We start from the raw sequence: 14,780 nt of genomic DNA on the forward strand, positions 1-14,780 counted from the left end.
AATCTAATTGAAAAACTTTCTAATTCAATCATTGATGTAGATTCCGAGAAATTTCTCAAAGTTTTCAATGACAAAACCATTGAAGTGCTTCTGACGTAAAAGATTAATTTGAATTCTGATATACCACTTGGATTGTAAGAGGTTAGTTCAATAGTATATTCTTTTGGTCTGGAACAAAATAATAGCATTCAAGTATACACGAGAGTTTACTGTATTCTAATCTGATGCTCTGCAGCAAGCCATCTTAACATCGCTGTTATTGCTTCTATCCTCCATATTTGTTACAATCTAATGCCTTATTAATAATAGGGCAAAGAAGACCTATGGTATCAGTACCATAGGTCTTCTTTGCCACTAAAGTTATCAGTAACTTTATAAAACCATACAATGCAAATGTTCTGATTTAATCTCTTAGCATCTAGTACTCTGGAGAATTAAAACATAACGAAACAGTGGCTTGACGCCATTCCCAATAAACCTTCTCGCGGCGATAAAAAGAACCCAGCGGACCTCACTTGTCAAATTAACCGACTAACTTGCCAAACAAACCATCACTTAAAATAATTACTCATTTAACATGATTCTGGAATTAAATAAACAAGCTGGAAAACCACTATTAGTAAATAAAACGTTTTCGTATTAATTTTTAATTAAAGTAATATCCAATATCGTCATTTATATCTGCAATATAACACTTGCAAGCTATTGCATTCCATTAAATACTTTTTCAATTCTTCAGGGTCAGAAAGGAATGTAATAAATACTTCAATATCATTTGAATTTTTTAATGCAACTAATCAACCTGCCTTTGCCACTACGGAGGGCAGGCAGAGTATGTGTTGCTCTTCCATACATCTCTATCAGCCGTCATATCTGGATTCACTCCCTTCTTTCACACAATCCAGCCATACTTTCTTGAATCTTCCTTTGTAGCCACCCACATTCAATTCGATTTATAATGTAACTAAATAATTTTAATCGACTTCCTTTTTACGATATTTGGCATACAAATTCTTCCATAAGTTGTATGCTTCTGGATTCGGAATTCTACCCATTTTTAACTCGTCGTTTATGTAAAGAAAGCTTATTTCTTTCCTTTTGCTTGGTAGCCAACGAAAATGTCGATTGTTTAACTTAGAATCTGGCGTCGGATCCCTGAAATGTAATGTTTTTCTATCAATGTTACAATTGAATTTAACACAAATACTTAAAAAGTTAGATAAACTGGTAAGTAAAGAAAATTGTTGGTTTAGACATTCTGAATGTTTTTGGATGATAGTTTTAACACCCATAACATCCGTCAATGCCACCCTTCATCAATCAATTTTCACTAATACGTTACATTATTCATAGGACCATACTTCTCCTAATGTAAAGGTCAGGACAAACGTTTCTACGCACTACTTAAAACAATGTAAACATAATTACCCACTATCATTATATAAATAATCACGAAGTATCCTTGTTAGACAATGAGAATCATCATCAACTCATTATGCGTTCCCACAGAGGAGCTCAGAACTCACCCTAAATTAGACGTGACTATGTTATAGTTACCACGCTACCCAGCGCTGATTTGTTGATTTCACAGATACCTTTTGTGTTTTGATAATGAGAATGGTAATTACAAATTATGTCACGTACCCATATTTTGCAAAATTGGTCCATAAAGTTGTCATCGTATCAATTAATTCAGAATCTTTTTTGTTGATTCTAAAAGGAAGCAACATTGAATTGAATAAATAAAACAAATCATCTCCATGACTCGCTCCATCTTCATTTTCAAATCCCGCTCTCTTCTTAACAAAGTTTCTACCACCAGAGTAATCAAAGTAGTAATTGTAAATTACGGCATTAGTTTTTTCGATCAGAACTTCAGTCTCAAATATCGGAGGTAATTCAAAATACAAGTGAGTATATATTTCGGAGACGTTCATTAATTTCTTCATGCTTATTCTGTCATCGCCAAAATAAAACTTTTGTATTCTTTGTGCTTCAATAGCCGCTTCATCCTCCGACTGAAATAGCAAATCGGACGCGAACAAATACCGTCCGTTTCTCTCTTCGAGCGATTCATCCGTGTCTCCGGATATTAAAAAGAATCCCTCCTTACTGTTTGAACCGTAAATTAAAGGAACACTCTTGGATTTTTTTGCTAATAAATTATAAGGTAAATCATTGATTATAGACTCTTCGCCAGGAATTATATCTTCAACGCAGGGCAATTGCAAAAGCTGTGTGTCAAAATATTTGGTAAGTGGTTTCTTTGCTTTTGCTGAGATTAATTCTTTGTAAGACATTTTAGAAAACAATTCATATATTTCCAGTGGATCATCTGTTTCGAGTCCAAACGTTTTAGCCAATAAAGCAGCTACCCAGACAGGATTTCTGTTAATTGACCAATTAGCAATAGATGATCCACTTTGAATAATTGCTCTATTGATTAGCCCATCGGTAACATTGCTGGCTAATAATATAGCTGTGGAAGTTGCACCAGCACTTTCGCCAAATAATGTTATGTTATTCGGATCTCCTCCAAAAGCTGCTATGTTTCTTTTGACCCACCTCAAAGCGGCAACTTGATCCTTTAATCCTGCGTTGCCAGGGGCTTCTTTTATTCTTAAACAAGTAAAACCTAGCGCTCCTAATCTATAGTTAAAAGTGACTAGTATAACTTCTTTCTTTACTAAAAAATCAGGGCCATACAACAATTTTCCTCCTCCGCCCAATATAAATGCTCCACCATGAATGTATACCATAACAGGTAAAGGCTTTTTAGTTAAAGCCGGAACATAAACATTAATTCTCAAACAGTCTTCTGAGCCGAGCACTCCAATTGGTGTAGATTGTGGACAGAAATGGATCTCGTCGACTGCCTTGAATACACCATTCCATGATTGAGGTGGACCCGGAGCCTGGAATTTGTTTTATTTCATTAATGTGCATCAAGCCGCAAGTTGCACACAACCAATAGATTACAATATCAACTACACCTTTATCTGAGCTTATCTATTTTGGCATATCTTATAAAAACAACAGACGAACTTGAATCTACTTTTGATAAGGATTGACCGTTAAATGAAAGAAAACAAGCAGTTATGTATATAAAAAAGACGAATTGTTTATTGACTTTAATTGTTAATTATTGCAACTGGTTTGTGTCTTATAATTGCGTTTCAATATCTGACGCTGTGTAAATTTTATTGATAAAGACAAGTTTAAATACGGTTAATAATTTCATTACATTAATGTCTCTGTTCATTTAACAAGTTAACGTAGAAAGTATTTGATAAAAGAATATTCATTAACTAAAGTGAAAACTGAGTGCTTGGAGTATGAACTACAACGGTACGTTTGTTTTACGGAAAAATATACCTTGAACCGCGTGCTACTGTTTGTGGAAGCATAAGGTATGCCGACGTATTCGAAAATAGTTCCATCTGCGCTTATTTTACCGCTCAAAGTCCCTTGCGCGATGGTCACTTCAGGCGCCGGCTGGTCGATTAAGTTCGCAGCGAACAATGTAAATAGTACTAAATTCGTTTTATACTTCATGTTAACACACAATAACTTTTTATCACATAGAACAATAGTTGTAAAGTTAACTTTGTAGTGGGATAATTGACATGTTGGTCTGATTATTGCTCAGTAACCGCCATCACGATGAGCTCAGTTGCAAACGCGTGCGTCGCACAAGCGTGTTGGCCTTCAACTGACGTAGATATAAATAGAATGTACTCAATGATCAAATCATAGTCTTTTAATTGTTGTTATTTACCCAGCACCTGTCGATTTCTTGTAACAATTTTAAGTACATAATTATTTGACTGTTATTTTTACCTTTTAACATAAATATTACTCTTCATGTTTCATAAATGTAATTTTTCGACCTAATTTATATTTAGTAATTAAAATGCAAATTAACGTAAAGGTTTCGTTCTCATTTCTGTTCGCACGTCGGCAGCCACAAACAAACCAATTAATGAAAAAAATTCGATGTTTAACTTTAAAATGATACAAATTCGCTTAATTAATTTGTTTGCGGTACACCTCCTGCAAGGCTTATAACACATTTTCAAAGGTTGGGCCCTTTTGTCGACTTTACAAAGGGAATTAGTAAGTCTCGCGTTGGGCCCAAACATACGAGTATAAAGAATTATTACAAAGCAAAATGACCACGGGCAAAATCCTAATGTATAAAGAAGCCATTAGTTATTGTTGCCTAATGGAAAACGTAAATAAATAAATGATTTGCTAACAATATGCCCTAATCTTAAATGTAATATTACATTATTAAAGAAAATATGTCCCTTTTTATGACACAATATATAACATGGCATTGTGAAAAATAAAATATTATTTTCATGTCGACTCATATGGACTACGATTGCCTTATACTTTGGAATAGCAGAAGTTTCAAAAAAAAACTTTGCTTTATGCAAACAGAAAACAAGACAGGTTTCAAATATTAAGAGTTTAGTCAAGACGACACAAATAAAGTAATATAATCAAAACTTTTTCTCCAGCATAATCCATATCTGACTTATAACTTTCTTGAGAAACTTTTACATTTTTTCTTTCTAGTCACTTATGAATATAAAAGTGGTGAATTCTGCTGAGACAGAGACGGACCCTTGAATTGATTCGCTGTGGAGCGATTTGCATCGCAGACGGAGAGCGCAGTCAGCTATTACCGACGACTCAAAAACTAATCCTCAAAGTGCTAAGAACTGAGTGGCCTTTGGTCATTGGAACTAAGAACTTCATAGAGTCGACTGGATTATAAAATTATTTGCAATTTTTTTTAAACATTCCCTTAGTACAGTTATGACATTTTGTTTTTATCAAAGCTATTACAGCTACAATTAGCTGATGTCCAAGACTCAGTCTGCGCCAAATCAATACCAAAGTACGTTATATGTTCTTCCAGACTATGTAATTTATCAATGCAAATACATCAATATCAAATGATTCTAGAGATACGAAGTATGTTACAAACATTTATCTGAACTATGGCAGTTGTAATGTTAAAGTTATTTAAACTGTAATCATTTTTCCAAATGTGCTTTTTGTAAATTTCACGTTTAGAATGCGATTACATTGTTTGAGACACAGTCAGCAATGTTTTAATTGGTTTGATGTTAATATCGCGGCGAATAAATTACAAACAAAGAAGTGGATTTCCAGCGTCAGTGTTATTTGCATTGAAATTGCTCACCCTTATTGAATGAGAGTCTCCGAAGGAAACCGTTTACTTTTCTTAATGGACGTGTCGATTTCTATCTTAACACAAATAAAGCAACCTCCGCTCGGAATCTCGTCTCATTTCTATCGGCCGTCGAGGAAATTTTAAATCGAAGAGGCTTTCAGTTCTTATGGTAATTTGACCCGTGCCTATTGAATTCCCTATCATTGATTAAGAAAATAAAAGTTCTACGTATCCGGGTATAAATTGCTTTGAACAATAATTTACATTGACTTTGAAAAAACTTAGCTCGGATTCTTTTCTTTATGATTTGCCTCACAATTGATAACTAATTTTGATATTCATTACAATGTTGATTTTCCTAGATTAGTTTTCATTTGCTTAGACGTAATACTTTGTTTTAAATTCATTTACAAGAAGACTTATTCAAATGTAGTTAAATTATTAGCCTAATTAGGACGGAAAAGTATAGTGAAAAATAAAAGGGCATTTCGCTAATATGAAATGCCACCCTTGCCACTTGGTGGCGACCTAAACAGGCCGTTTTCTCTTCTCGTCGCCTGTCCGAAATTTACTTGAATAAATTACACGAAAGGCGAAAACTGTTGAATTTTAACCCGATCCCGCACGTGACCGCCCGAAGGATGGCGCCGCGCTGAATTTTAATAATTTATACGTTTGCATATTATTAAAATGTTACACGAGCCAACAATGTGTATGACCACTATGTCACATAAGATTGGCTGGAAATATAAATGAACAGAGAGTAATAGAGGGAATACAAGACTTAGCCTTGCAGTCGGACAAAATAGGATAATGTAAATTATGAAAACATAAAATAAATAACATATCAGCTTTATAACTAGTTAACAAAACAAATATTCTTAAGTAAAATAACACATGAGTAAAATAACTTATGTCTGATTTTAATAAGGACCTGAGATTTAGTACATTTAGCATAAAATTTATGAAAGTGATGAATAATTAAACACGTTACATGTTCTTGAATCAACTGTACATAATTATCCTGATATACGACGTTGACTTTGCGCAAGTGACAAGTTCATATAATTAGTACAATTTGTGTCTTACCCGTTTAATGTTAATTACTTTCTAAGCATTTCTTACGAATATTGTTAAAGATATTAACAACTCTAGACCTTTTTAGTGTCGCATTCGCATTTTTATGTTTATAATCATTGCTGAAGTTTTAAAGAGATCGGATTACTCTTTTTTTACGATTGACACAAAAATCAATGCAAGATTAACTAATTTAAAAAAATCGTTAACCAATGAATATTCTTTCATTTCATAAGGAGAATTACTTTCATTTGCATCAACAAGTTTATTTATATCGAAAGCTTTCGATATTTATCGTAAAGAGTCTTCCACAATAGATAGTGTTTAGGATTAGGCATTTTACCCATCTTCAAGTCATCATCTATGTAGAGAAAGTTCATTTGATCTTTGTTACTTGGCATCCATTTAACTTGAAGTTCTTTTTCATCTGGGGTTGGGTCCCTGCAATCAATTGACTTATCATTTATTATATTTTTTTTTTTTTTTATAACATAAGGTGGCAAACGAGCAAGCGGCCACCTGAAATCGCCAAAATGGCGAAGCGACCGCTGCCCATAGACATCCGCAATTGCAGATGCGTTGCCTACCCTTATCCGACGGAGGAGGAGACGCACATAAAGAGTATATTTCCCCTTCCTATGCATCTCCTCCACCGTCAAATCCACTTCCTCTTCCCAACCTCTCTTTATAAGAAAAGGGTGGTAAAGGGAAAGAGACTTAAATTAGGCCTCCGGCACCACACTCACATCAGACGAAACACGGAATTGCTTCCATTTCACGCCTGTCTTCTGTGTGGTCGTGGTATTACACCGGGCGTGCCGGCCCATTCGTGCTAAGATGTTAAAGCGGGCACTACCACTGTTGAATTTGATATTTAGATTTTTATTTCAAAATACAACGAAGTTATGTGTAATAAATTTAAGTAATTTTAAGCTTGGCATATGAATGAGAATCGGAAGGTTTTCCACCGTCAAAGGCGGCGTCAAACTTTAGTTCTGATGATGAACATAATTCTGAAGACAACTAGAAAGAAATATTTAAATTTCATGAGGTTTTATCAAGATTAACTTACCCATATTTAGCGAAATTCGTCCATAAAGTTGTCATCGTGTTGATCATCTTTTGATCCCTTTGAAATAAAGTGTAAGGTAAAAACATTGCTTTGAAAATGTAGAAGAGATCATCGCCATGGCAGGCTCCGGCTTCATTTACGTAACCACTACGCATCTTCATGAAACTTCTTGCTCCTGAGTAATCGAAATAGTAATTATATACAGTTGTGTTTGTTCTATCTATCAATATCCTAGATTCAAACAAGGAAGGCATTTCAAAATACAAATGTGTATACATATCGGACAAATTCTTCATATTCTTTGTACTTATTTCATCATTTCCGAAATAAAAGTTTCTAATTTTCTGCGACTCATTTGCTGCATCATTTTCCTCTTTAAAACTCAAATCTGATGCAAACATATAAAACTGATTTCTATTTTCATACATGTCTGCTCGATATTCGGATATCAAGAATAATCCTTCATTGCTAGTAGATCCATATATAACTGGAACACTCGCAGATTTATTATTAAATAAATTATAAGGTAAATCTGTCAATACTGCTTCTTCACCAACTATATTCTCTTCAACACAAGGCAGGTGCATTAACTGCGTATCAAGATATTTTAAAGAAGGAATCCTTACATTTGTTCCCACCAGTTCTCTTATTGATAACTTGGAAAATATTTTATATAAATCCAATCTACTCTCAGCGTCGTAACCTAAAGCTTTTGCTAGAAGTCTTGCTACTTGCACTGGATTTTTGTTTATGACCCAATTAGATAGAGCCGGACCGCTTTGAACTATCGCTCTATTAAAGAGACCTAACGTCGCATTGCTTGCTAACAATAGTGCAGTAGATGTGGCACCGGCACTTTCACCAAATAACGTTATATTATCAGGATCACCACCAAAAGCAGCAATATTTTTCTTCACCCATTTTAAAGCTGTTATTTGATCCTTCAAGCCTGCATTACCAGGCGCTTCCTTAATACCGAGGCATAAAAATCCGAGTGCGCCCAATCTATAGTTAAACGTGACTACTATAACATTTTTTTCTACTAAATAATCAGGTCCATATACCAATTTCCCTCCACCGCCAACAATAAAGGTGCCACCGTGGATGTACACCATGACTGGAAATGGTGTTTTAGCCATAGTGGGTACATACACATTGATCTTGAGGCAATCTTCGACACCAATGTATCCGATATAAACTGGTTGAGGACAAAAGTATATCTCATCTACAGCTTTATAAACCCCCTCCCAAGATGGTGGTGGACCCGCAGCCTGAAAAAATATACCATTAGTAATTGTCGCCCGCGGCTCTATTTGCGCAGAACCAAAAAAACTTAAACAGTAGCCTATGTGTTCCTTTATATCTGTTCTGCATATATGCCGAATTTAACTTTCGAATTTGGTATATTAGTAAGAAGTAAGATAACATTAGAATTATGCATGATTATTCTGTCTTTAAATTATATTACCTTGAATCGCATACTACTGTTCGTAGTAGCGTAAGGAATACCAATGTATTCGTAGAACATTCCATTTGCACTCAACTTTCCGCTCAGAACTCCTTGTTCGATCGTCACTTCTGGCGCCGGCTGATCAACTAAGTTTGAGACGAGTAGAGTAAATAAAATTAAATTCTTTTTGTGTCGCATTTTTTAAGACTTTCATATTATTGTATTCGTTAAAAACTATTGAAAATATCTTAATGGATAATATTAATGAAAGTTATCGAACAGTTGAGACGTGCGCTCGCAATAAACAACTAATTAATTTGCTACATTTAACGAGTTGTTATTCATATTGCTAGTTATCATTTGTTTATATTGGCTGGGGTAAAATTAATTATTGATTATTGCGCTATTACTTATTCTTGTTTTCATAACCTTTGAGAAATTTATCAATTACTCAAAAGTTTTTTCTTATTTCATTTGTACGTTATTAATTACATAATTCTTTTGTTTATTTCATTTTGTGGGTCAGTGGAAGTTTGTAAATAATTATATATTGAATACTGTAGTTGCAAACAATGTTGCATTTTTTATAAACATTTGTCAATTAAATTAAAAAATCTATTAGAACTTTTACTGTTTAGTGCGCAGATCTGAGTGGCACCTAACTCGGATGTACGAGTATTGCGTTTATTAGTGCCACAATGCTGAAGGCGGCCAGAATACTTCTGACTTCAAGGCTGTCGTGATGTTCTGTTTCAAAATGTACGTGTGTGGCGGCCATAATACCTAAAACCTTCCACGTTAAACTTATCCATCGAAATCTGTGCTTTGATAATACCCGTCTCCATTCTCAATTAGAAATGAAAACACGTATGTAGTTCATTGAAGTTTAATTGCTCCATAAATGTACAATTTAAAACAATAGTTGCGGGTTCATTTAAAACTGTGAAGATTCAACTCATAACGGGGAAACGTCGAAATGGAACGAGTTTTGGGCTTTTTAATAACAACACAAAGTGCGCGCGTACGTGCTGAAGTGGCGCCGCATTGTGCCGCTGCCGCTGCCGCTTGGAGCTCGGCGCTCGGCCACCTCCCACCTACCACCTACCAGCTACCAGCTCACAGCTCTCGTAATGAACTAACCCCGTTTCCCTGCCATCAGATATTTATTCAAACGAGCAACGAGTCATTCATTTACTCCATTTATTATTATTTTTAGTATACGATTTCGTATTTACAGAAAAATAATTCACAATCGTGTTCACATTTATGAATGAAACGAGACTTCAATTTTTTCAATTGAAATTATGCTAAATAATTGCTCTCGAGAGTAATTGGTCACTCAGTAAGACCCTTAATGTAATAATTTCATATTAAATCCTCACGAAGGGAGACCCTTTAACTCTGAGTACGGCAGAGAATATCAAGAACAAACTAATTATAATTTTCCGATATTTATTAATCTCCTAAAACAAGCGAACCGTCAATAATGAGATGTCCGAGTAAGAAATATGTAGTATTTCTAGGTATTAGGAATAGGTTATATATTAGGTGACGTAAATGCAAGCTATCTAAGGTCGCATAAATTACGAGGTTAACTGTAACTTCGCTCACACGAGAGTTATCTCTGAGGAATAAATTCAACTGACCGAGCTCTGTAACTAACCGCTTATATATTAGTCTTGGCTGGGACTTAACGTTCTCTTGTTGGTGAAGGAATGTAAGCTTCATTTGAATAATACATCATGTTTATTCATATAATTTTATTCCAATTTAAGGGTTACTTTACGTTTATTTAGGATACATTAATTAATATAAGTGACAATTGGAAAAATATCCAAAGACTAATGTGTATAAGCCCTTATCCGGGACAAACAAAATTATTTCTGAACTAACTTTTTTTTAATTGGTTATGTAACGACAATGGTTTAAATTCCCGTACAATTAGGCACTGCTACCTGTTGTATAAGTAAATCTGTGAGTTTTTTTATTGTGATAATAAAATAAGAAATGCAAACTTGCGTTACGTAATAAAATGTTTTGTGTAAAACATAGGATAAGCATTTGGCACGCAATATGACTAATTTGTTAAAGAGATAGTGTACAAAGTTTCATACAATATGCTCGTACTTTAATAAGACTTTGAATAATAAATGAAGGTTGTATACGATTACAGGAAAATCAATCAACGTCTCGCAAGATAAAATCAGTACGTCTCTCTTCTTATATATGTGTTTTATTTAAGTCACGGATTTAATTTTTATGTTTAGTTAATAAATAGAGAAATCAATTATTGCATTTTTAAAACGTACATTTACATAATTTTTAAAGACGTTGGATAACTTATTTCTACCATTCAAAATAAGCGTGCCTGTGTAAATTGTATAAACATGGAAAACCCGTTTAATGGTTACAATGTTCAAAGATAAGTAATACCATTGAAACCGCCAAAGCGCAACAGAACTTTATTTGTAAGCGACCTTTCACGTGCGACCTTATATCGAAAGTCATCCGTCATAGACAACCGCGGACTACAAAGAACTATGTCAGGTACAAACAGAACACCAAATAAAGTAATAATTTATTTTAAATAAATAAAAAAAGACAATGAACATGTAGGATTGTCACATGATTACCTATCATGTTATTGTGGTCGCATTGTAATAATTAACATTCAAATAACCTCCCACTTCCTTATCTGCTGACTACCGTAAACCCGAGAGCGGAGCTTCTACGACTATATCCAAATATTAAACATTAGTCTAGTCGTAAATCGCAAAGCTCGTTGGTGTAATAAGCTATAACTTATGCTCGTACAATAAAGGTACTGCCTCGTATAAACTATAACTAACTTGCAGACATATTATACCCGTCCGTGATCCTCGCCGCGGACACTTGAATTTATTCGTGTGCAACGCGGATGAGCTGGAGAATGGCTGTATCACTAAACGGATTATCTTTTTAAACACTAGTCGACTGAATGTTAAGGTTTTGAGATGTAAGTAAAAATATTAAACCGTATCTATTATATAGTAAACACTATTTTAGAAGTTATTTTCTACAGATGAAAATAATTTAGAATAACATTTAAAGAAACAGCAAACTCCCGAAACATTTCTAGACAATAATGAAAGCGACGGAGGAGACATAACTTCATTTTATCCCCGGAGACGTTGATTGATCATCCGCTAAGTCTTTCGCGTTTCATTCATTTATAACTTGGAGAGCGACGCTTCCTAGGTTTAAGTCTTTATTTACGTTAACCTGAGCCCCTTGTCTTGTTATGAATTGAATATTTTAATCTAATTGTGAACGACTGACGAGGTAAGCTACAATGTTGCCAGATACGTGTGAGTTATCGCGTTGGGGATTATCAAAATGTTTGTTTATAAAACGTTGTTTAATTGATAACGATATCGCATAATAACGTCCATGATATATCAATGTTGTTGAAAAAAAAATAGGTCACACTGTTTGAATGCAAGATTATCAACTAAATTGTATTGCAAAACAATAGTGTAACCGTCGTGTTTCACAGCGTTAAGGACGAATAGAATACACGGATTTCCTCTTTATGTGCGTCTCCTCCGACAATTAAGGGTACGCAACGCATCTGCAATTGCGAATGTGTATGAGCAGCGGTCGCTTTCCATTTCGGTGGATTCAGGTGGCCGCTTGCTCGTGTGCCATCTCATATTATAAAAAAAATACACGGTCATGTGTAACCACTGTCACACCTAAACCATAATCAAATCAATAGAGATACTGTTCTATTTACTATCGTGAATGTAAGAACCTAACAAAGTACTTGATAATTTTATTACACCGTCATAAATCTCCGTAGTAACAAAATCATAACTTATCTGGATAAAATGACGTTGACAGATTGACAGGGACTAAAGGTAATCTTTTGCGTTCGCAAAGACAGCCTTCTGAACGATCTAAAGTTCGCAATTTGTTCCTGATTTTCCAATTACAATATTTTCAACGATGAATAGATTGAAACAAGCTCTCAAGTCTTGTAACTCCGCTGAGACAGCAATTGCTTCGTTTCCACGGACGTAGTCTGATGCCACGAACTCGATATTATGCAATAGCTTTACTGTAGTTATAATTGTTTTTTTTTTAATTGTGTTATACACATAATCTATAGTTCTAGTTTGATTTCGTGTAAATACAATGTTAAAAATCATAAGAATTTAAATTTTAAATTGGTAATACCGCTTATAAATTCTCTGTGAAACCAATTCCTATCGGGTTAACTTCCAAAGTCACTTGAATGTTGTAATCCATTAAATATAACATTCTCATTCGACGAGACCTTTCAAATTGAATCGATTGAAACCCTTTTATAAAGTTGTAAAAAAACCTTTTATATATCCCGGACGTTAAAAGAATATTTTAAAACATAACGTACTACATTCACTTCCTTTAAACCCCGCTTTCTGAAATTCAGCAAAGTCCCGCATTAACTATTCCTTGCCTCACCTGAAAGGATTCTCCCCGGAATAAATTCAAGTGACGCCGAGATCACAGGAGGCCAAGATAATGTGTCTGCAAGCTAGTTACACTTTATACCCTAAGCTGTAAGCTCCCTCCTTAAGTTATCGCTTGTAACACCAACCACCGCTCACGTGCACTCTACACTTTATAATTTAAATACCTTACAAGTTAAATCTATTCTACTTATTTTATAACATGTACAGTACTTGGAATTTTAATAAAATCTGATTAGTTATCCGTAATAAATCAGAAACATAATGAATAAAATATAGGTAAACGAAATGTATTTAAAACTATAATACATTCTCACTTGCTGCCTTCTGGCTAATTTTGATCCAGCAATTTTGTTTGAAGTGTTAATACGCGCTTGACGTCACACATCTTGGATCGAAGCAGCGCCATAACTCTCTATCTGAACCTACACGTTCTGCAACTAGTGATGTGAACAGTCCGGTGTGTTTTAAATTATTTAATAATTTGAACCTTGCCGTTTGTGGTTTACCAATATGATGAAAATAGTTTTAAAAAAATGAATTAAAACATAGTTGTAATAGTTACAGTCAAAGTAATAAATCTTTACATTTAAAATCATCATCATAATAAACTACGTAAATATTTCTAAACAGCAAGTACCAAATAATTCTACAAGAACTTACATCATCAGTCAAAATTCCTAAGCAACGTTCGATTGTGTGTTTGATATAGATGAATTGACAATACCACAAAAAGCATTCACTCGCATTTAGATGTAAAGCGCGTTCTCGATCTGTTTATCGGAAGATTAATATTGATCAGGCACGTCACTACAACGCGCCGGCGGTGTCATCGTTGACAAAGGCTAAACGGGTTCGCGTTAAGCTCCCATTGTCCTATCACAATGGGCGTCTTGTTAGTTCTGCAGCTAGTAAATTGTGACGCACGTCGGCGACACTGTTTGCGAGTGTACGCATCATATACGTTGTCTACTGTAGGTGACTGTACCGTGATCTATTTGAGCTGATCTTGAATTATTTGAATATATCATGTTATACCAACTTCTCCGTCGAAGTGATTCTATTGTAATGTCGTGTTAGAAATGTTTCGAAACATATGGAAACGTAATAATTGGTGTCTCAGGTAAAACGAATTAATGTTTTTTCATGTGTAAAAAGTTAACTGATTTCTAAAATATTAATTGCCCTTTTTCAAATGTTAAATGCGAATAAAAATAGATAAAAACATGTATGAAATGGTACAGTAATGAAAAAAGTTAAAACTCTCGAAAAGAGGCAATGTTTATTTTACGCTCAACGAATTCCGCAGGTTAATTTCATAAACGTCAACATCCAGCGTAAAATTAGCTTACAGTTGAAAAATAAACTGACAGAAATGCAGCCGGAAAATTAATATAGGGACGTCTCAAGAAAACCTTCGTTTTTGAACAAACACTACGCTGCAAGTCACGAGATGAGGCGAGTTGTGAATACAAACCA

General features: G+C 34.5%; 2 protein-coding genes across 2 annotated transcripts; both read right to left on the reverse strand.

Moving 5' to 3' along the window:
* Nucleotides 1-769: 769 nt before the first annotated feature.
* On the reverse strand, nt 770-3,727 carry LOC106102347 (esterase FE4-like). Its single transcript, XM_013281786.1, has 3 exons — nt 3,376-3,727; nt 1,645-2,915; nt 770-1,155 (listed from the first exon to the last, which is right to left on the reverse strand). Exons 1-3 carry the CDS (start codon nt 3,553-3,555, stop codon nt 975-977), a joined length of 1,632 nt encoding a protein of 543 aa, XP_013137240.1. The 5' UTR covers nt 3,556-3,727; the 3' UTR covers nt 770-974.
* A 2,403-nt stretch (nt 3,728-6,130) lies between these two features.
* Nucleotides 6,131-9,099, reverse strand: LOC106100977 (esterase FE4-like). Its single transcript, XM_013280044.1, has 3 exons — nt 8,827-9,099; nt 7,359-8,629; nt 6,131-6,727 (listed from the first exon to the last, which is right to left on the reverse strand). The coding sequence occupies exons 1-3, from the start codon at nt 9,004-9,006 to the stop codon at nt 6,556-6,558; spliced, it is 1,623 nt and encodes a 540-aa protein (XP_013135498.1). The 5' UTR covers nt 9,007-9,099; the 3' UTR covers nt 6,131-6,555.
* Nucleotides 9,100-14,780: the final 5,681 nt, after the last annotated feature.

This window comes from Papilio polytes, unplaced genomic scaffold (genome assembly GCF_000836215.1).
Source record: "Papilio polytes unplaced genomic scaffold, Ppol_1.0 DF824303.1, whole genome shotgun sequence".
NCBI classification, from domain to species: Eukaryota; Metazoa; Arthropoda; class Insecta; order Lepidoptera; family Papilionidae; genus Papilio; species Papilio polytes.